The sequence below is a fragment of the Alligator mississippiensis genome, chromosome 13, assembly GCF_030867095.1.
Source record: "Alligator mississippiensis isolate rAllMis1 chromosome 13, rAllMis1, whole genome shotgun sequence".
Taxonomy (NCBI): domain Eukaryota; kingdom Metazoa; phylum Chordata; order Crocodylia; family Alligatoridae; genus Alligator; species Alligator mississippiensis.
The window spans coordinates 14,541,652-14,565,263 of record NC_081836.1 but is presented as its reverse complement, the minus strand read 5'-3'; the positions used below and the strand labels follow the sequence as shown (position 1 = coordinate 14,565,263).

At 44.5% G+C, this 23,612-nt stretch overlaps 1 protein-coding gene and 1 pseudogene across 1 annotated transcript in view; both read right to left on the bottom strand.

The window, feature by feature from the left end:
• PLCH2 (phospholipase C eta 2) overlaps nt 1-23,612 on the bottom strand; it is a 373,398-nt gene that overhangs the window by 42,819 nt on the left and 306,967 nt on the right. Inside the window, exons 9-14 of the mRNA XM_059716700.1 lie at nt 16,438-16,641; nt 15,216-15,336; nt 12,051-12,222; nt 7,539-7,646; nt 3,590-3,748; nt 2,896-2,937 (exon numbers count right to left, since the gene is read on the bottom strand). Of these exons, the coding sequence (XP_059572683.1) occupies nt 2,896-2,937; nt 3,590-3,748; nt 7,539-7,646; nt 12,051-12,222; nt 15,216-15,336; nt 16,438-16,641 (806 nt within the window). The remainder of the gene's footprint in view (nt 1-2,895; nt 2,938-3,589; nt 3,749-7,538; nt 7,647-12,050; nt 12,223-15,215; nt 15,337-16,437; nt 16,642-23,612) is intronic.
• On the bottom strand, nt 7,171-7,271 carry LOC132244701 (U6 spliceosomal RNA; annotated as a pseudogene).

Sequence of the window (23,612 nt, the reverse complement as noted above, 5' to 3'; positions counted from 1 at the left end):
ACACAATCCATGTCCCCTTTGAAAGCCAGACAGCCCCCTTGGTGCAAGGACATGAATATTTTACAGATGAGCCTCTCAGAACTCCAGTGATGGTGCACTTTGTTCACCTTTGTACTGTGTGAAGCACCAGGAGCTCAGACAAACTGGACAGGATGACTGACTGCAAGCTCAGAGCCCTTTGTCCTGACTGCTCGCTCTTTAAGGTGCAAATAAGTGAAGGTTTCTCTTAAGCAGCTGTCCAGGCCCTGGGCTGGGTTAGGTGCACATGGGACTGGCACTGGAACAAGATTCAGTAACTCCACCTGCATTTCCCCAGTGTTTCCAATCCCATCCTTCAATGCAGCACTGTGGATACAACCAACTTGAATTGCTGCACTTTTTGCTGGTCACCTCCAATCTCAAGCTGCCACCCGCCCTGTCATTTTGGATCTAGGCCTTTCAAACAGGGAGTCTTTCCAACAGCAATCAACTGTGCTGCAGTTCAGTATTGTAGAGATGGGGCCAGGCTGTATGGCTCTGATGCAGAACTTCCACCTTCCTCAGGGCCCTCAGGTTGACATCCAACCCCCAAAGCCCCTGCTCCATGCTCACCAGCGAGGGTCACAACCTGCTTGAAAGTGGCTAACATGGCAGTCACAGGCAGAGCAGCAGACTGAGTTGAACTGTGTCGAGTGCTAGAAGTCCACAGGAAGAAAGATCTCTTGGGCCATTGAGTCCAAGGCAGCCACATCACACAATCCATTTGATAAATAGATCAACATCCATCTTGAACTCAGTTAGGTTTTTGGCCCCCACCAAAGGAAGGCTATTCAAGAAATGTCTTCTTTCCTAGTCCATTTGTATCCATTCATTTCTCAGCTAGCAGGGGGCCAAGGAGTCAGAGATCACTCCAAGCTCTGCCACAGATTTGGCTCTCAGCAAGCCCCTGTCTTGGTATGTAAACAGAAGATGAGATTTAGCTGCTTTGCAGGCAGGCTGTGAAGGTTCATTCATTAATGGCTGCAAAGGGGTTGAGATCTTTGAATGGAAAGCACTAGAAAGGGCTCAGTTATTACCATTTTTAGCAGTGAGATGGAGCTGCTGAAGAACAAAAGCAAGTCACTGAAAGCAGAATGGCCACAGCCACCAAAGAAGAAAACACCACCTAGTAGCAGAAATGCTGGACTATGACACAACCAGAGCTGCCTCCAATGAAAGGTTTTTCTGAGTTCTCTGAGCAGCATGAGCTGCTCTTTCAGGGGACACGAGAGATGTTCATTCCTGTTCACAAACAAACTGTGCTGTTACTCTAAAACTATGGTGTGCTACATCCCAGGACAGTTCCTTAGTTAACAGAACCCAACAGCATAAAAAGAGTTCCCTCTGCTCCCACATCACACTTGGCAGCTTAGCCAACCGAGCCCTACAGTGTTAATACGCTGGGCGCTCCTTCTGCTTAGGACGTGATTAATCGAGTCTGCTGCAGCATCTAATTAGAATGCTCCAGCATGCTGCAGCGTCTCGTATATTCAGTGTCCCTGCATTTGAAAATGGCATTAGGAGCGCTTTAACTAAAGCTGGTTGAATGAGCTTTAGTTAAAGCGCCCCCTGCCATTTTGAAACACGGGACACTGAATACATGAGATGCTGTGAGCATTTTAATTAAAGCGGCTCCCAAAGGCTGCTCTATTTAAAATACACCCCCCCCCTCCCCCAAACCCCAGAGCACATGCATAGGTTCCCTTTAGTTTCAAGAGGATGAGGAAAAGGGGACCACTCAGCAAAGCAACAGAAATAGCCCATGAAAAGGACCCAGGTTACTTTGGTAATTCAATGGTAGCATTAGCCATTCAAAACTTTTACCCTGCTGTAGACAAGCCAAGAAATTTATGGGCACCTGGAAGGATATTCAATATGGAAACAATCCAGGCACACTTTGTTGACTCTCGCTTTCTACCCTGGCTATTTTCATGGGGCTAATCACAGCTGGTGAGGAATAGATGTTCACAATTTTTTTCCAAACACCTCTGCAATGAATCAACCTAAAGCCACCTCTGCTTATCTTACTCATGGTTAAATATTCAGTTATTTCTATGGAGTTTAGTTGCATGATTCAGGATATCATGTTTTGGCTTAGAATAATAAATAACAACATCAGAGCAAAATACACAGAAGTCTGTCAAAAAAGTAGAGTCCTTTGGATTTCCCAACTCCTGTTACTGTATCTCCTATTGAATCTCACAACATTTGGTGTTCCAATTAAAGACCTAGCTGCTGGTGGATTACACAAGAAGCTTGGCTTTCATTAAAAAAACAGTTTCTAGCTCTTGATTTGAGACAGAAATTTGAAAACATGACTCCTAAGGGTTCAAAACCTAGGAACAAAATGAAACAAAGAAACTATATATTTAGATCACATCCTGGATTTGGGGCCTGAAGCTTGCTTTTCAAATGCTTGGGGTTGGTAGTATTCTGTATTTGTAAATTATACCAAGAGCTTCAAGATCAGCCTCTGAATGATTTAAAGGGGCAGAACAGACTTTATGTGCTACTGACATGCTTTCTGGAAAGGTAGGGGTTCAAATATTTCAAAATGCATGTAGATGTCCTCCTCACTAAAGTCAAACTGGACCTAGAGTTTTCTGTGGATTACAAATGAGAGCAGACTTCAGCTCCTGGTACTTAAAACTCCTCTGAGAAACTGGCTTTGTGTACCTGGAGACTGGTTCAGCCTATTGTTAAGTATTGTACTGCTGAAGTTCAGCATTATACAATTAACTTGAAGTATAATTTGTTACATGGACAAAAAGACTTTCTCATGCACACAGCAGCCACTGTAGTACATGCCTAGAGCCTAGAGAGTTTAAAGGGTATTGACTGACTTGGGGTCAAGAGAGGGGATTTTGTTGGACTTACCATAGCCTTGTCTCCTACCGAATGTGCCATGGAACTGTATTTCTGCAAAAGGAATAGTCACATGAGAAGACAGGGCCAGCATGCACCCAGCATTTCTAACAAGCAAACAAAATTATCCCTTGCCACAGTAATCCATGTGCTTTTATTTATTCTTTTAAAGAATGACATGTCTGGGAGTCGATTTCAAAGCATAAAGACCATCCATATAAAGTAACACCGCTTATTACAAAAACCCATCTTGGGGACAAACAGCTATTGATGTTAAAATGAAAGACCTGGGCATAGAGGAAAAACTGAAAAAGAGTGAAACACTTAAGTATAGACACAATACAGTGACATACGTCTCTCATCTCTTCCTCAAAAGACTGCTCCTGGCCTAGCCTCCTGAGGAAGGTGAGTGCATTTTATTTTTAGGCATGCAGCTAAAATTCTGGAAGTCAGGTTGCATATTCAGCTCCCTAACAGACATGTCCTGACTCAACAAAGAGGCTGGGCCATGAAAACCATGGGAGCTACAGGGACTCAGTGCCTCAATAAAACAAATGCATTCCATGCACTTACAAGCCCAAGTTTAGGCTCCCTGCTTTGAAAGCCAGGCTTTTATCATCATCGTTAACACACTGTATATCAAGTAGCAAGACCAACATTTAAAAAATCAGATCTATTACGTGTAGAGTTGATACAAGATTATCACCTTCTTGATGTCTGACTTGTGGCTGAGCTTTCCAGATGAGGGCAGAGTGGTGACTGTAAAATTGTTTGGATCTTCACAATCACGGATTTTGGATTCCTTTATCAGCGAGTCAAGTTTCTTCTTTGCTATATGTTCTACTCGCTTCCGATTGGTGGAAGCCTACAACCAAAGCAGTTCAGTTAAAGGAAGGCAAAGGTCCATGAAGCCCTAATTATTCCAGCTAGGGTTAATGCAAATTAAAATGTTACATTAGAAAAAGAAAGAGGGACATGAAGCAAAAGAAAAACAGAAACAAAAACAACACCACGACCCCACACTGCACTGAGGCTATTAATGACTACTGGTCATGCCAAATAGCCCAGCAGCCTCTTCACTTGTACATTGTGAAGCACAGTATCATTCTCAGTTGTCACCTGCAATGATAAGTGTGCCCAATGCCAGACTTCACAGTAGATACGCAAGCACGTGAAGTCCTACATTTAGGTGTTAATTCTAAAGCGGAACTAGATTACCTGAAGTCAAAGTGAAATTACTTGAACAAATTGACAGAAAAACAAAATCCGCTTGAAAGGAACCCAAACTGATCAACAACAAAAGCTACTCAAGTGGCACATGCTTTGTTACCAAGTCATTGACGTGCTGCCTGGAAATAGCTAATATTGAGATGGCTCCCCCTGCACGTTTGACTAACACTTGCTACATTTCGCAGTGTTCATTTATGAAAATAGGCTGATATATTCCAGCCTAGTGGATGGACCAAGCCATTTCCAAGGCACTTCAATTTGTTGTGACTGTGTGTGGAAAGGCTGACGACAACAGAGTGTATCTTTTGTACATCAAGTCTGATGAAATTGCCAAGGACAGCACCGATTTGCTATGTGGAAGCTTGATTCTGCAACCACAGCGGATGCAGAATCCAACTGAATGGAATGAGGGAGCAGCTGGAGAGTCAGGACTTAAACATTACAAAGGTAGTAATAAATTGCATCTTTCTATCCTGTTCTTCCATGAAGGCTACAGCATATTTAGGGGAAAGGGAAATAAAAGGAATGAAGACAGAAAATCAGGGTTCTCGTTCCTATCGGTGCAGTTCAACGTGGGTGATTCACAAGTTTGGATCTTTAAAAATGGCAGAAGAAAAAGCAGACAGTGTTTTCCTAATGAGCCTTAGAATGGCCTGATTAATTCCCTCGGGAAACAAGCTGTTGTTTACTGTACTCTCTGAAGGCTCCTCTAAAGTGAGCGGCGTCTAGCAAATCTGGAATCCCAGACATCAGTGAAAGCCAGACCGAGACAAATCGCCAGGTAACAAAGGAAGAGAGGCAGCACCTATGCAGGATTTCCTGAAAGAAATGCATCCAGCCATAAACTGTAGCAGGGAAAGCAGAAGCACTTTAAAAGGAAAGATGATTCTCCTTCTAACATCCATCTCTCCACCCATCTGATCTGCAAGCAGAACATAAATTTCATCTTCTGTCACTGAAGAGCTTGCTTGTGATCTGTTTGGAAGAAGACCCGAGTCAAAGTTCATTTGCAAGCCTCAAAAACCCTCCTTTACCCAAGTATTGGGGTGTTTATCTGAACCTTTTCCAATCAGATCAATGAGACTGGAAATCCTGCAAGAACAGGCCCATCATTTTCCCAGGTTTCCTGTTTCCAGCTGGGCTGTGAGAACAGTCCCCTTGTTGCCCTCTGACTCCTGGAGCACTGTGCAAACCCAGGGAATGCAGACAAAGGTGTGCAGAAAATGCGAGAACAGCAAGTCTGAAGAAGTTTGCCTGTCACAACAAAAGGTACAGTTCACGTTTCTGGTTGTAGTTTGCAGATGGGGAATGTCCCATTGGGTCTCAATTTATCCAGTTTCCCCATCTCTAGCTGCTCCACATATCCAGTTATAACACAGGTGGGTCACACTTCAAACATGCATATGTGGGACTTGTAGTAGCATTTGCAGTACCCTCACAAAAGGTATCCCCCCTGCTCGAAATGGTCATTCCTTGGTAACATGACTGACCCCACATAGTTAAAGCCCAGTGGGCTCAACACTACCACCACCTGGGTGTACAGTACCTTCCACTTTGAACAGAAGCAATGTCAGGCAGAGAGAAAGCAAGATAAAAAACCATAAGAGTAAAGTGTCAACACATCACAGAACTCAACATGAAGTAAAAATGTCTAAAAACACTATGATAAAAACATAACCAAACATGTTCTCCTCTTTAAGACAGACTTTGAGATTCTCCATTGCTAGACTAGCTTAGCTCTAAAAAGATGTTTCTTTTCTAGTCCTAAAACAAAAGGTTGCATCCATAATATAAGAGAAGGAAACAGTCAGAAACAGGGACAAGAGAGAGGTTTGCAAATGTAATCTCTGTCTCAGGCAATCTGATTTATGTTATTAAAAGTTTCTGCTTTATCTTTTATATTAAGTTTCCCTAAACTGTGGTACCAAACTCACTGTATGCTGGAAGATTAAACTGTCAGAAGAATTTTACTTTTAAAAGGCAAAAAGAAATAAGGTGTTTTTCAGGCTGAAGCATGCAGAGACAAATAGCTTCTTCCCCCCACCCCTTTAACTCCTTTGTGCAGCTGAAGCGAGCTAAACACAGCATTCAGCAAGCCAACAACTGCTCGCTGTAAAGGACTGCTCAGCTGGGAAAACATATTCCACAGAGATGACCCAGTTTGATGTGGGTAAGCATTGAAGCGTGCAGTTTTGTCGAATACTTTACCATACAGCACACCATAGTATCAAGGAACCCATAGGAGACATTTTTATTTTACACACACCGAAAGAACAGCTGGGAAAGGCCACAGGCTGCTGTTACCTGCAGCAATTTACCATTGATTAACTGCTGGAAGCCCTTTTTGCAATCTACTCTCTCTCACACACTGTGTTAAGTGTTTAGTAAAATATACAGAGCAAATATGTGTGCTTGTGTCTGCATACATAAGGCAAGCTTGCTGCACGTGTCTGAGTATATTAAATAAATGCAATGGATACAGACAGACCCATCTTTATGTAAGTGCTCCCGTTGGCAGCTCTCGTAGACTTAAGGAGATGAAGCTGCACAGTATTTCTGAAAATCAGGGCACATACAATGACTATACACACATACACACACATGCTTGCTCGCTCTCTCTCTCTCCCCCCCCTGGTTTTACAGAAACAGAGCACAAAACCCCCAAATTAACTTTTTGGGGGATGCAGATGCTCAGCACCTCTGGGACAAAAAAAAAAATCATCGGGCATGTACAAGTTACATCTGCTCCAGTGACTGGTTGAAACTTTCAGATTGAACTAAATTTAGTCAAAATCTGCTGTTAAATCACAGCCAAATTTTTTGATCCCTGTTTACTTGGCTTCCAGTAAAGCAGAGAGTAAAAATTGGGTCTCCCAGGCCATTACCCTAATCACAAGTCCACATCTTCCTTCCTCCTCTCCTTCCCACACATACACTGACATTTCAACATTTCTGGACTCAAACTATCAGGTTTTGATATGGAGAGAGAGACATATTAACCTAATTCAATGTCATGAAAGCACATCAAAGGTTCTGTTTTCATTTCTTTTCTTTTTTTTAACTATGGAATGCTTCACAAATGTGCGTCATCCTTGCACAGGGGCCATGCTAATCTTCTCTGTATCGTTCCAATTTTAGTACATGTGCTGCCGAAGCTGTTTTCAGTTCAACAAAACCAAGACTCCAGTACCTGAAGAGGCTGTAAAGTAGAATGGTCATCCTCCAGCAAGCTCTAGTGGTACCCACCGCCAATCTCTACAAGATGTCTTTTCAAAACACAGCCACGCATTGAATTTAGGTTAGATCCATTACCTAGAACCCACATTCCCATTCCAGAAAGTGCACACACCCAGTGCCCTGGCATTCATCCCACTGGCCTGGATCAGATCAACCAGTGCTCTCATACAAATGGCCATTTTACTTACATCTCCATTCATGAGTTTGCAGTCATCATCAATCTCATCAGCACTGTCCTCATCAGACACTTCTCCTTCCTCTGCATCCTCACTAATATTAGCTGGAAGTTTCTTTCCCTGGAAGTTGAAAAGATAAAGCAGGCAGCTCAGTATGTGTCTCTTGGTTCAATGTGTAGAAAGTGGTTATGTACAATGGGAAACATCAGAAAGACTTAGAGTGCTTGGGGATAATGACAGTACTCTGTACAGAGCTGAGTTCTTCAGAATAAATGTAACTTGGGTTCAGTTAAGGAGGTCAAGCAAGACTCTCAAAACTAAGCAAGAAGTCTCTACTCTGGGAGTGCAGAAAGCTTTCTGCCACCATATTCCTTTTTGCTCTGTATCCATTTGGGTTATCCTACTAGCTGGCTGAGTTCATGGGAGAAAAATAATCAGTAAGAAAATGACTTCCTGTCTATTGAGACAACTGATCCTCTGGGCCAGAGAGACAGCTTCCCGCTGCTACCACCATTCCACCTGTGAACTGAGGTGTGGTGAACAATTTTGAAAGTCTGGCCTATGGTACTCAGACCGAGACATCCCGCAATAGCTTTCTCCTGACTTGAAGGAAGAGGAATCTCTAGCTGCAGTTTCTTTTCAATCCATGGACGAGTGAGATTTCATTCCATTTAAAAGGGCGGTTGCCAATATTTGCCAGCATTTAAGCAAACTAGACATATGCAATTAAGTCAATTAATTTGCAAAACCCTAACAGAGGCTCTTTGACCGTTATGCAAATGTTTGGATCACCTAAACCATGGTAGAAGCATTAACAGTACAACCCAGTGCATACATAGCACACAGCAGCTCTGCCTCCTCAGCATTTCTGACCTCATCACAAAGCCTGGGGAAAAGAATTCACATGAAAATGTTCTTTTTAAGAGCATAATTGCTATTAGCTGCTGTGCACTTATTTCTGACAATGTACATTTATACCTTTACTGAATCAGAGTTGGATGAGTAGATTGTGTCCATTTCTGGATCACTGTGGGGTGAAGCACTGGGTTTGGGTTCAATATCATTATGTTACTATGACAGTCCATCCCCTGCAGAGAGCCATGTGTCATGTGGGAATCTTTGCATCTCCTTCCTATGGTGTGGGGCCAGAAATGTCAGATGATGGGGTGGATGGAAGTGTGCCATAAAACCAAGCTGCCCCAAACTGCAGAAGCCTGGCACAAGTTTTGCTGTTCTGTATTAAGTCTAAGCCAAGTGGCCATCCTGATTCAGATACCAGCAGACTGTAATCTATATCACAGTTCATCTGGTCAAGGCACTTCCCTTACAGAGTTCATCCATAATGCACATAACATGTCTCTTGTGTTTTGTTCTGTGTTATTTTAGTTTCACATATTCTAATTTTGTTTAAAACACCTTTAAAAACATTTCTGACATTTCCACTTCTCCCCCAATATATTAGCCATAAACCATAAAAGCAGCTGAAAGCACTTCTTGCTAGTGGGCATCTTGAAAGTGAGAAGATTTGAAAGAATCATGATAAAGATCTAATGGACTCTAATGACTTTTGAGATTCACCTACTGCAGATCTCCTGGAGATGCTAGTGTTTGCATCATAAAAGAACTTGAACTCATGCAGAATAAAAGGCTTAAAAGAAATGCTAAGCATCTCTAAACCATGGAACTAGCTGAGGGATATGGCAGGCAACCTGGGTATAATATAAGGTTTTAGAGAGATTTTAATTAACTAACAGTTGTAAAGGCATTTGGGTTCCTTGGATAAAAGAGGTGTTCAAATGTATTATTATCCTGCAGTGAAGAGAAGGGAAAGCTGGCAGAAGGGAGTGGAGAAAGATGCAGGGTGGCATTAATATTTAAATCTCTGCAAACAGAAGTTTCTAGAGATACTTCATTCAACACCACTTAAAATGATGCAGCTTAGAGCCCAGAAAAAAGCATTTCTATGTAGCCTCTCTAGAAGTTGTTACAATTGACTTCTCAACCTTATAAATCCAGCAACACATATGGAAATCAGGAGCCATTTTGTTTTTTCAATTAGATCTTTTCCAGTGCAGTGCAATAGCAGATGGTTTGGGCAGCACAACTGGCACCTCCTGCCAATCCTCGCTGGCTTCCCACCAAGCTCCAACCAGCTACCTGCAAGACACATGGGTAACAGGCACCCACTTAGGAGCAGGTTATCACAACAGCCAAGCACAGAGGTGAACACACCAGGTGATGGAGAACTGGACCTGCCCTCCCCCGCAAAAAATTTGAGCTGCATCATCACACATGGCTTCGAATAAGTCTGCACAGAGACCCTGGGGTTTAGCCCCAGTCAAACAGAGTTATTTATTTAGACATGTGAAAACCAACTCTAACGAGTAACTACTGCAAGATGCGTAAGGAAGACTCAGTTACAACAAATCTAGCTTTGAGCTGCGTTAGGATCCTTGTATGAATGTCCCCTTCAACCATGGAGAGGCCACTGCTGTGCACATAGTCATCCACAGATGTGGCCCCACAGATGTGCTTTATGTTCACTCACCAGGACTGGTGGTGAGGAGGAGAAAAGCAGTTCTAGATTGGGCAAGTCACTAGCCTTGATTCCTCAGCAGGTTAGCAAGTCAGGACCTGCCTCCAGAGGCCTTGACTTCCAGCCTCTTGTTTTACTATCACATCAAGTGCAAACCTTCCCCCAAATGAAGACTTAGGACTGAAATAGCCTCAAGACAAACCACTTATGCAAGGCAGCAAGGGTTCGTTCAAAGGATACACAGCTCTTTTCCAGCAACCCTGGATACCCAGGGCTCCCACAAGCTCCAGGTGTGAGATGCAAGCTGTGCTCCAATGCAGCCATGAGAGGTGCCAAGTTAGTCCCTTTCACCTGTACTGTCAGCAGCAAAGCCTGAGTTCTGGCCATGTCCAAACTCAACGAGACAGGCTTTCCAGACAAACAAACATTTCAGAAAAGAAACAGGTTGAGATTTCATGTGGGTATATAGATTATTGAACCAGCAGGTAACTTGGGTTATGAAGCAGTTACATTTTTCTTTATTTAATAGATTCTGGACTGGAAAGATTAGAGAACAGCTTCTTTCTCATGTCACCCAGAGTACCATTCATGTCAGTTGGGAGCATATCCCTCTTGATATGTCATTAGCATTAATGACAGTTCCATGCTCCACCCACAAGCAAGCAGAGGAGACATCAACCAAAAAAGTGGTACAAGAAAACAATCCTCCAAACTCTTTGTTACAATACTCTGCAATGTGGGCAGGTGTACTAAACCAGGCTCCCAAATAAAACAGCCTTGTCATCTCTCATTTATTTCCCATCCCCTACCAAAGTATGCCCAGAGGCACTGGAATCAACATCACAAACTAACGTCCTGAAAAATGTTAGCTTATAGAAAACACACAAACACAAAGGCGACATTTTCCAATTCATGGGAGATCACCTAGAAGCCTGTAGGTTTTCAACAGCTGCAAAATAAATTCAGAAAGGACCAAGCTAACAGTGAAACCCTGTCAGATATCTTTCTATTAACTTGGGTTTGAAACAGAATTTCCTAGTTGAGCCAAATGGAAGGTGCTCATTAAATTATCTCTTCCTTCCCATAATACCAGGGACAATAAACAATACAAGGACAGCAGCAGACAGGCTACCAGTCACAGACCCAAGGCAACAGGAGAGCTCAATGAAATGGTGTGATAAAGCTGATGAAGCACACTCACATCCCTGCTCCATTAACAGGATTTTACACCTCTTACGGGGGGGGGGGGGAGCCGAATTCTGAACCAAGCTTGCAAGTCTAACACATCTAATCTTTTGAGGAATCTTTGTTCTTTTCCTCTTTGAGGACTCTACATCTGACCATAACATTCAAAAGGGTATTCACAAATTTTCAGGAAATATCACATTTTAGCTACTGTGGTACTATGAGGGGAAAACCATTTACCCAGATCTGCACTAAAACCTGCTCTTCAGGCTTCCTTATATATTTTCACAGGCATTTTTCAAACTGCTTGTATAGCTGACAAGCCCTTTGCACAAAGCTTGCTGCTAAAACTATTTCAGTCTCTGCTTCCCTAAACACAAGCACAAGGGCTGCCAGCACTGGACTCCTCTCCCAGTCAGCTGGTTTAAATGCATTCTAGTTACTGACAGCCTCAGCTACAGGCCGGAGTAGTATCACATGAACAAGGTGCTCCTGGTCTCTTGGTTGTCCCATGTACAAGGACCCTCTCCTGCAAGGTGCTGAGAATTTCTTTCCATTCAAATCTTGAGGGGCTGCTGCCGAATCTAAACAGAGATCCAAATGTGTGAGAATGGGCAGTCGGTCTGACGAGAGGAACCAGAACCCTAAACTGAATTCTGAGTGCTCTGATGCCTGGATTACCTGTAATGATTTGGGTAAGTGAGGCTGTAACATTTTATAACCAGAGAGCTCTTATATAACCACCAGAGAGGACAGCACAAGAGCAAAATAAAGCAGGACTTTTTTCTTTTCTTTTTTTTTACCTTAACTAATATCTTCCCTTTAAGACTGTCTGGGGAAGGCAGTTTGGTGGGATCTTCATTGTGCACTGAAGACAGATCCAGCTTGTCTCCTAGGATTTCAATAAGATACTGAGCCATCTTCTTCTGCTGGATGACGCTGCAGTGGTTCTCTATAGATAAAATAACAGGGTACCTGGAAGAGACATAAGCTAGCAATGTCAGCTACATATTCAGCTGCTATCACACTGATGAAGAAAGAGCTACTTGTGTCTACAGTTCACGATCTCACCAGAGCTACATGTCCAAAGGGGCTGGTTCAGGTGCACAGAGAACAGAGTGTGTCCCATTGCTGACCCCAAACTGAGTGATCTATTTTAAGAGTCAGGGAGTATTTCTATCCTTGCACCCACTTTGACACATCTCTCAATATCCTACCTTTCTTTACACTGTCTGGGCACATGCAGCCCTGGTCTCCATTGCCCCCTCTTTTCTTGCTCCATGGAAAGCTGGCACATTCCACCACCAATAAATGCTGTATATCTAAAGCCTTCAGTCCCCTCCCTCTCCAGGCTCTCCTGTCCTTCCTCACCCATATTGCCCAGTTGAATTGAACTGCACAGGACCCAGGAACATGTATCATCTTCCAGAAGGGAAATGTACTATATTCTTTTGGGGAAAGAGCCTGGTCAGAGAAAGTGTAGGGTCATGCAACATTCCCATCAGCATCCGTCATTTAGTAGCTTCTAAGAGACAACATGCCTCTTTGCAATGGGGCTCAGTTCAGCTGTTTCCTGTATGATTTTACACAAATCATCAAAAAAGCAAATGGATTCTCTCCTCCCCTTCCGACTCTCCATTTATCTGATGCCTCTGACATGAGTAGTTTTATATCTACTATTCATTTTATCTCTACCAGCTCACCATTCATTGTCTGATGAGTTGTAAGCAGCTCATTGACAAACACATGGCCAATACCTAACAGTACATCAATATATTCATGATTAGGGCAATTTTCCAGGCCCATTTAAAAAAAAAACCAAAACTCCTCTTCTCAAGGTGGGCTATTCAGAGGCGATAAAGAGCAAGATGAAAAGTCTCATAAAAATGTTGGCAGCTGGAGAAATGCAGTATGAAACGCCACCCAATATATCCTGGCACAGATATCCATAGGTTTTATAATCAGACACTTCACTATATAAATGGAAACTAGGCAGATCAGGGCCAAAAATATTTGCTGTTTTATAATAAGCCAATAATTTTGGAATGTCTTTGAGAGACATGCTTTCCCTAACAGAGGAAATGATCCAAAGCTCACTGGCATCATGATTCTCACTATTGATTCCAATGGACCAAGTCTAGAGTTCTCCCAGTTTCCCCCACCCTGGAAACGGGATAAGGAGTTTAGGATCTGAAAAGATTAATTCAGGATTGCTTCTTCTAATAGCATTGCACCAAAACGGGGACAGTACTGTGGCTGTATGGCACGGATACAATAGTAGATGGGCCACATGGGTTAATCTGGTGAAAGCTGAGCTCAATGTGTAAAATTTAGGTGTAGATGAGCATTTGATAAATGTCCCTTAAGAAACGAACACACAAAAGGTGGGACTGCTGCCAAATCCATTCATTTTCAAGGTCTGACAACCTTGGCAAAATCCTGTAAGAGCATACCTCAAAAGCAATCAGTTTCTAGATTTACTGTTTATTTTTAGCAGCTATTTTTGGTTCCTACAGGCTGAGGGCAACAAATCACACTCATCCAGGTGGGTTCATAGAACTCCACCACTCAGGTGAACTGATCAGCACTGTACATAATCCCGAGACAGCGGGACTCCCGGTTAGCTTACAAGTGGTGCCGGTCTGGGAGGAGTACAGAGCCTGACATACAAATGTCACTTTGGTAAGTGTGAATTCTGGAATGTGATACAAAAGGCAAGATGGAGGTGTCTGCAGTGTCCTGTGGCTCTCTGCTTCTCTGTGTTATAAAGAGAAACTTCATTTTTAACTGGGCAAAACACACAAGATAGAAACCACCCATTAGGCTGAGGAAAGAGCTTTCACCAAAAGCTTGCTTTTTGCCTTTGATTTGGGATAGTTACTACTGTCTCAGAGGAGTTGCCCCGATTTGGAAAACTTCACTAAGTTCCAATACCTCTGTTTTCCTGCAGCACCAAAACAAGCCCAGTGATAATGCTTACTAAATAAAATACAATTTAACTTAACAATTAATAGCAATGTTATCCCAGTTTGCCTCCAAAAGAGATGGCACTGCTGTGTAGAAAGCTTAAGACTGGGCAGATACCAAAGACCCAGGCCTGGACTTCCACACAAGGGTAGCAGTGAGTGTCTCAACTACTGGAGATGTGACGATCATCCTGTATCCCCAGCCCCATCAAACGCACACATGGGCAGTGAACACTTCATTGACACACCCCGCCACAGGAGAGCCATTGCACCCATGCTTCAAAGAATGGGAAGCAGCAGCAGACCCTTGCCTTCACAGCATCACTTATGGCGCCATGTGACTAGCTGCTCTGCCCTTTATTATTACTAATACCAACAGAAAGGACTCCCAACAGATATGTAAATAAAAAATTCAAACTCCACCCCACTGGTGCTGAAGGTTATTTATACTGACAGTTACAGGTTGCTTCTCTCCTTTCCTCCTCCCCTTTTATAATTCTCTGGTCATCTGAGCACCACTGCACTCTGAGACAAACACCATTTCCCTTGAACAGGCCGTGCCTCCTGCACCTGAGCTGCTGCTTCCCCCTAGACCTTTGCTGCCTGACTAGCCTCTGTCTTCTGGGCATGGGCTGGAGCCAAGCGCTCAACAGTGACCTTGGTGCCATGCACACTCAGAGCCACGTGGCTGAGCTGTCAGCTATCTGCTAATAATACTCATTGTCAGAAAATGTTAGACTCTCTGTCTTTTAGAGATGGGAACAAGGATAGACGCACGGCAATCTGCTGAATCCCGCCTCCCTCAATCATCCTCGCCTTATTACTTCTGTGCCCGAGTTCTCCCTGCAGTAAATCAACATATGAATGCTTGTCTGGCTTATGCAGAACCAGGTCAGCTTTGGATGTCACTGCCTCTGCATAGGAGCTGCCTAAACAGCCATTCCAGCATATCGTGGATCAATTGGGGGATGCCAGGGGGGAGCAGAAAGGAAGGATACATACTCATTCTTGATGAAGGCGTATTTGTTGATGGTTTCAATCACATCTTTGAAGAGTATTTTGGAGGTCAGGGTGTATCCGTGGTGGACAATTGGTTCGCCATCTGGCCCATCCCAGCAGTCAACTGTGAAGGAGAAACAAAACTCTCATTTAATTTGAGATCTCGGTATCAGAGCATAAACAGACAGATCTCAGCCAGAATCATTCCCACAGAGAGGAAAGGTGGAGCTTTTCTGGTATGGGGCACTGATTTCACTGTGTAACAGCACAATCACCCATTATGCAAACTTTTTCCTGCCATGAGTGACTCTGGGCTACCATGCTGGGAAAGATGCCCCAAATATGCAGCTTCCTGTGGTGCTCCAGATGCAATGCCTGCCTAGCATGGATTTGCACCAACCCCTATCTGTGTCTCCCTGGACTTGGCTCAACAGCTTTCCTCTGCAGGCACTTGCTGGCCATGAAGCTCCATTGTGAACGGATGACTCAGACAGCACTGGCTGAGAAAGCTCCAAGCAAGAAGGATATGTGCAGGAGTTGTATGTGAAGAGATACAGCATTAAAGCATAAAACTCACATTTGGATTCAAAATGATGGTTAGCTGAGCTCTTTAGGACAGCACCAAAGCCAACATCTGACCCTTCTGTGAACTCTCCCATCCTTATACTTGCTTACATCTACATTTCCACTTGTTACTTCATTGCTCTGAGTACATGCAACCAGTTTCATGGGCCTCAACCTGCTCAGCCTGCAATAATGATCTATTGGAGATTGTGGATTCCAGACCAGCAGACTCTGGGACACATTTTCCAGCATAGATAAAGGCTTAGAGATAGTCAACATTTTCCACAACAAGACCCCCTTTTTCATTCAGACTGCAGCTAGCCATCCAATTCTCTCCCATTTAGCAATACATTTGCAAAACCCTAGTAAGTGTGTGTACCAATGGCCTCTGATAGATGGAAACCTCTCTCTTCTCCCTCATAAGATAAATTCCGAATTTTTGCAAGGATGAACAACACTTTTCTCCAAGCCTCTTTCTTATCCCTGTACTATGGAAAACATTGTAGCAATGGTTAGGGATGTAACTGCAACCTTACTTTGCTGGACTGTACGTTAAGCCTTTCCCTCCACCCAGCAGTCATGAGCCTTCCCTTCAGAGATGAGATGACACAAACTCCAGAGCCTCCCAGTCACCACACAACTATTCCCTGTTGATCTTTACCTTCCACACAGCGACAGCCAGACTGCAGCACCCAGGAGTACATGTCCACCCTGGACTGAGACATCAGCTGATCCCCCATGAGGTAGGTGTTATGTGAAGAGGTGATGAAGTAGTGGCTCAACGGCTGAGACATGTCCTGATTCACCTGGTAGTGTTCTGGGTTGAAGATATCCCCTGAAGGGCTCCGCATGTAGTTGGTGAAGCCTGGAGGGGGAGAAGATCAAAACTCATGCACACCAGAGTCTAACATCAGAATGCATTGCTCTGAGCTCTTCTGTAGCTACCTCTAACAACTTTCCTTTGCTCCACAGATTTACTGCCCTCTCCTCCTCTTCAAGTGATTATTTCATTTACATAACGGAGTTAAACAAAAGTATTTGTTCTGCCTGTTATATATCTTAGGCTGCATCGGCTTCTCTCTCAGACCTGAAGAAGGCTGCTTTGCGCCCAAAAGCTTGTCTAACTTTTCACCCAACTATACGGTTTGTTCACTAAAAGATATGGCCAAACAAACCAGCTGTCCTGTGGTGATGAGTTCCACTGCCTAATTACATGGTGTGTTAAAACAGCTTCCTTCCCATGCACTTGCCCCCTTGCTGCTTTGTTTGCCTTTTGATGAGAGTTTACTGGAAAGTTTCTTCACTGGGAAGCTGTCAGCTGCCACATTTTCTCAGTCTTCCCAAGGTGGCCCAAAATGATATGAAAATTCCCCCATGAGGCCTCAAAACACACTTTATTTCCATGACTTACTGACTTAGCATTCAGGCTGATAGCAAGCTGCTGTAATTAGGATTCAAACAAATATTTATTTATAATTTACCAAGAAAAATAAATGAAGAGCGTTGCACAAATATTTCTCTCCTTGTCCATGATAATCGGGAACACATGATAAATAACCAACACGTTCCACACTTGAAATAAGCAAAATTAGATCAAAACTCCTTCGTATGCTGGTGTGTTCCTATTAAACATTCACCATTATTACAATGTACATATAAAGTCCAGTTTTTCTGCTTTTTCATACTGCAAATGATAAGCAACTTATACTAGCTACCATATCAAGAGTGCTAGACTGATCTGAAGCCAGAAAGGCGAAAGGGGAAGACTTTTCTAAATAAACATGCTGTGATCACAGATTATCCATTTTATAACAATATAACCCGGGTTGTACACTGAGGTAATATTAAGTGTTAAAAATCACCTCAAACATTCTAAGAATGAAATTTCCTGTATATTCCATCTCCTTTTGTAATAATCATTTGGGGAATGACCAACTGGTATATTACTACTCTGCTAGCCCAGCCTTGCAGAACTGGAAGAATTGCATGAAAATTTATCAACCCACCAAAAGACCTACTCACACCACTTACATTGAGAAAAATGACTTACTTCCCCTCATCAAAACAGAGACTCCTTTGGTGGAAGCTAATTCTTATTCTAAGGGCAGAGCAAATTTTCAGGTCATTTGGTAACGTGTGTTTAAGTGACTGATTTGGGTAATGAGAAATCTAAGGTTCTGATTGTAGGTATAACAATTGTATTCATATTCCAGCAGCAACTACAGTACATCAAATGTTGACCAAACAAGAAGGCAAAGAAAAAAGGGTGTAGACCTCACAAATTTCAACATCGGATTCATCATCAGCATGAACCTATTTCTCAGTGGGATTTTTTCTGGCATGTCAGTGGTGTGATGGAATTTGTCTCAGAATGATGGATAGTCCTGGCAGGGTGTACACTGGCTGCACTTCTCTTCACCTCAAATATTGTTCATGTAAGTGAACACTATGGCCACTGATAGACATTCAATAAAAGGTGTGCACAGCAGTGGTGCAATTGTGGGATTGGGAATCAGATCCCAATTGCACCCTATTGCTGGGAAAGGGGGAGCCCAGAACCATGATCTCAGGCTCCCCCTGCACTGGAAAGTAGCAAGCCAGGTGCCGAGTCCTTCCATTGTGCCAGTCAGCTGACACTCCCAGCAAGGGGACTGCACTGAAGCCAAGGGCTCTGATGCAATCCTGCAGCTGGGAGCACTGATCCGCTGACACTCCCAGCCATGGGAGCATGCCAGAGCCAAGGGATCTGTGGCTGGGAGTGCCAATCAGCTGACCAGAGCTCCCAGCCATGGGAGTGCACCAGAGAGAAGGGCTCCAACACACTTCCAAGGCTGAAAGCACTAATCAGCTGATTGATCAGCACTGCCCAAACACTCAGTTTAAGGTGGGATGGGAAACAGCCACAAAGTTTTACACATATTTACCTGGTGGGGCACTACATGCAGCATGCACCCTGTGCTGGCCCCCTGAACCATGAGTAGTGCCCACAGCACCAGGTCTGCTCATATGCTGTGTATGCCATGTGCAGACCCTGCTCCCGGGCTTGGCCTGCATGGGGCACATGGGCTGGACCTGGAGCTGTGGGTACTGCTTGCAGCACAGGGGGCTGGCATCGAGTGTCTGCTGGAGGCAGTGCCCCACTGGACAGCCCTGCATGCTGGCTCTGGCATGCATGTATGCCTGGGGCATGATCCTGACTGGCCCCAGAGCCAATGCTTAGGGTCTGTCTTGTGGGGTGCCACAAGCAGTGCACACCCCACCCCATGCTAGGCCCCTGGGCCACAGGCAGTGTTTGCCATGCCAGGTACAGCCCATGTGCCTGCAGCACAAGTCCAAGAGTGGGACTGGCACATGCTGCCTGTGGCACAGGGGGCCGGCATGGGAAGTGTGCAGCATGCAGTGCCCCACTGGACCAGCCCTGCCTACTGACTTTAGCATGGCCAGATCTGGCCCAGAAATCCTCATCCAGCTCACAGGGCTGGATGAGTCTGACACCCCAGAATTACACATACCTGAGGAAGGGGAATTTGTGCCCAAAAGCTTGTATATAGTCTGTCTCAACTATATAATCCAAAAAAAATATATTACCAAATCTATTTCAGGTGTCCTGAAAGACGTGCCTTGAATACCATGAGAAAATTCAGCAGCAAAAGTGGAATGTATGTAGACTGAAGCTATGCTGGGGTGACAGCATATAAAAGGACTGGAATCAGGTTGGAGAGTAATTCTCCCACAGGTCACTGGCTCTGATCCCACCCAGGTAAGCTGCTACCTCTAAGCACATATTACAAAACTCCTGTGAGCAAAGATCATCTTCCTGTGACATGTGTGCACAGCACCTACAGCACCAGAAGCCTACAGCTTGGTTTTTTTCATCTAATGTCATAAAGCCCTAGACCCAAAGTGCTACTCTAATACAAAAAAAAATTGCTGCCAGGTAAAGAGAAGGTTTGAACTTAGACTGAACTGACATGTAGCTAGACAAAACGCCTGCAACAAAACCAGAAGCTACATCAAACGAGTCTGGCTCCACTTACAAAACTAACCCAAATGATCTCCTCCCAAACTCTAAGATTAGTTTCTGTCATTGGCTTTTTCTCAGAATCCATAAGACTCAATAAACAGGTAAGTAACCTTCAAAATGTGCACTAATCATTTTCTGCCTTCTATTAAGCTACCGAGATGGACCTACAGAGATTCAGTGGCCTCAGTTTCTCTAGCTGAGGTACTGGATTGAGAAGTGACAGGCACCGCAACTTGGAGTTACAGAGATCTTAACTACTGATGTTTCAGGAATCTGAACCTCACAGGGGCCACCTGGTGTTTTCACAAACTGACTATTCTCCACTGTGCATCTGGGGAAGGGGCTTGTCACTCTTTGGCAAACTCATCCTCAAGTTCTTGTGGCTAACAATTCCCTTCTACCTGGGCCCAGACCCGGGAGGGCCTGCTGCACATCTGTAAGCCATCACTCTGCCCCAATATTCCTTTTACTTTTCAGTGAAAACTTCTAAATCTGCTCAGTTCCCTGCTGCTCTATTTGGTCTGGATATTTTCTAATCTTCACAACTGCTGGTGCTGCCGTTTGACTTTGTGTCTGTACTTGGGCTGTGACAGATTTGTCAATTTTGTTGCTGTAACCTTCCTGGCAACCAGCCCTGAAATGCATCTTTACATTCGCCTTGAAACCCATATACAACCCTCCACACACATACCCAAGCAAAGACAGAACGCACTGTCACATAGCCTGTGAGAGATGGTTTGTGGAAGTACTGTTGTACTGTTTAAAGGGAAAGGCAGCCAAAAGTTTGGAATCTCTCCTGGTTGTCTTCTACATTTCCCTGCACGGCCAGAAGTTTGAGGGACAGGCATCCTATCCTTACCTCAAGTGGACATAATCCCACATGGCAAAATATCTGGCACCATCAGCAGCCCCCAGTCAGGCATTCCTTACTGAAAGCACATTGCAGGCCAGAAGCAATAGCTAGAAGAGGGCAGTCAGGGAGCATACATTTGTCCAAACTCAATAAAATTTGTGTGCATTCTGTGCACAAGGACAGAGGTAAAGGTTTTGAGTATCTTTGCCACAGGATACATGGTTTTTCTCACTGGTGCCACTTGCACTTGCACCACAGTGGTGAGAGGGGCTCTCTGGCTGGTAAATCTATGACTATGTGCATAACTTTGCCATTCCCCAGCATAGAGAAGGAGTAGAATAGCTGCCTGGGGTATGGTCTTAAATACAGACAAGCTCTAGTGCCATGCCCAGCCTGAAAAGAGGAAATGTCTCCTCTCTCCTTCAACACCATGGAGATCCTTAGCCTAGCTGGTTTTGCTGTGCCCTGGTTCCTGTATCTGACCTCCTGTATGTAGGCTCTGGTAAGCAATATTATTTTGAATTCCCCTAAGCACCACCTTCACGCACACATGTATTGTAGACCTGGCATAGTGCCACTCTTCAGGGTGATGCTCAGACATGACAGATGAAGAATTTGTTTTGAAAAGTGGCAGACTCTTTGCTGATGGGGCAGACTCCTCACCTTGAAGGATTTGGCACCAGAAGATCATACTTTTTCAGAATTAGGGAGCTTGAGTGGAGGATTTGGGGGAGGGGGGGGAGGGTGAAGTGAGAGAAAGCTTATTTTTCCCTGCAGTTGAGGAAGCGGTGCCCACGTGTTCAATGGGGGCCTATACACATGCACAGCCACCCCCATTTTGACACACCTCTCCTCACTCATGCACACAGGACACACTGACATACTGAACCTCAGCTTCCATCCCAAGTGTCCTATAAAACCTTTTCATTCACTTCCACTGAAAACTTGAAGTTCTTCATTCCTTCTGGGTCTTAACAGCTGTTGACAGTATTGACGCCTTTATTCACTGGGATCTCAGCTTTGTTACAATCATTCCCCTGGCATCTTGCTCATTATTCCATAAACAAAGCGGTGTCTATATAAAGACGTTGCCAAGCTCCTAAATGCATTAGCGTGCTCACTTCTCTAACTCTGTGACAGATTGATGTATTGTTTCACTAGAGCTACGCATGGAGAGGGGGAAAAAAAATCAAACCACAACTCTCTGAATCAGTCTTGCAATATTGGCCTTCAAGCTGCATGGAAAATGAACTCGGGCACAAATTACTGCAAAAAGCCTCCTTTAGGAAGGTTCTCACAGGCTTCACAATCCAATTTTGGGCTTTAATTAAGTACATATTAAAACCCAAGCTGTTAAATGTAGGCTGCAACCAAAACTACTGCAGTTAAAGGCTCAGCAGCTCTAGACTGCTTTGACCTCAACTTACTGCACTCGTTGCTAGGAAGGGCCCTAAACCAAAGCAGTCCTGTAAGCACATACTTAAGAGTTGTGCGGAATAAAGGCCATGATGCCAGGCTTGCTACAGAGCTCTGGCAATTGATTTAAACCCTGGTGCATCCCCTGGCATGTCCACACTTGCACAACTGTAGCCAAAATAAGCCCAGTCTGCCCACCTAAGGCCAGACCAAAAGTGAACACATGCAACACTGCAACTCCCCTTTGCTAAAATCAAAGGCAACAAGAAAGGTGAAATGTTTGGATTTCCACCAGGGACCAAACTCAAATATTTAGATGTTTGTTTCCCAATGGATTTTTTTCCAAAGATATCTGTATATCTTGTTGGGAAGGGCAGCATATCAAATAAATAAATGTGCACGCATACACACGCACACACACACACACACACACACACACACACACACACACAGAGATCATCTTAAGGCTTGTCCACAACAAAGACATTTTGGAATATAAATTTAAAACAGTAACTATTCAGGAATAACTCCATGAGTAGGAACTCTTATTCCACAATAAATTTGTCTTTATCTGGTTCATCTAAATTCAGTGGTGCTCAACCTTTTTTCCCAGTGCCTGGTCCCTCCATGAGTCATATCTGGCCCATGGCCCTGATCTGGTGCCTGGGGTGGGACCAGCAGGGTCCCATCAGCACGGGGAAGGGGTGCTTGGGACCAACCTGGTCCCATGAGGGGGAAGGGGCTTGGCATAGCCCCAATCCAGCCCTGGAGTTGGAAGGGGGCATGGCCTGGCCCTAATTTAGTTGTGAAGGGGGTAGGAGGCACAGCTTGGCCCCAATTCAGTTGTGCAGGGAGAAGGGGACATGGCTTGGCCCTGATGATTTAGCTGTGCAGGGAGAAGGGGGCCTGGCCCAGCCCCATCTGGTTGTGCAGGGGGAGAGGGCATGGGAATTTGGCAGTTGGGGAGGGTGGCAATATTAATGGCCACTGGTCCCCTGCTGCCAAATTTCCTGACCCATGGGGAGCCCCACAGGCCAGATGCTGGACGGGCTGCATTTGGTCCATGGGCTGGAGGTTGAGCACCTGTCTTAATCCATTCCCAGAGTGGACTAAATGAATTCAGAAAAACAGGCCCACATATTCCAGAGTAAGATTCCTTACACTCCAGGGAATTACACAATTATGTGCCCATGTAATTTTGCACGTAAAATGTATGACCGCACATAATTGCATATTATTGCATAATTCCCCAGGGTGTAGTTGGTGAGAGAGATGGGAAGCTCCTGCCTGCAGAAGAAGGGGGATGGGGGTATGTGTGTGGTTTGTGGGTAGGTGTGAGGCCCCTCGCCACACCCCACCCCACCCCACCCCATGGTGTACATCTTCCATCACCGGCAGCAGCGCTCCTGGACAGGGCAGGCAGAGCCCCTGGCAGCACGTGGGTGCAGCTGAGTACCTGGGGCTGCATGTGGTTCCCACCTGCAGTGTCATGAGCCCCATGTGCTGGCACAGAACCAGCCCAGTCTGGCGTGAAGGCAACTGC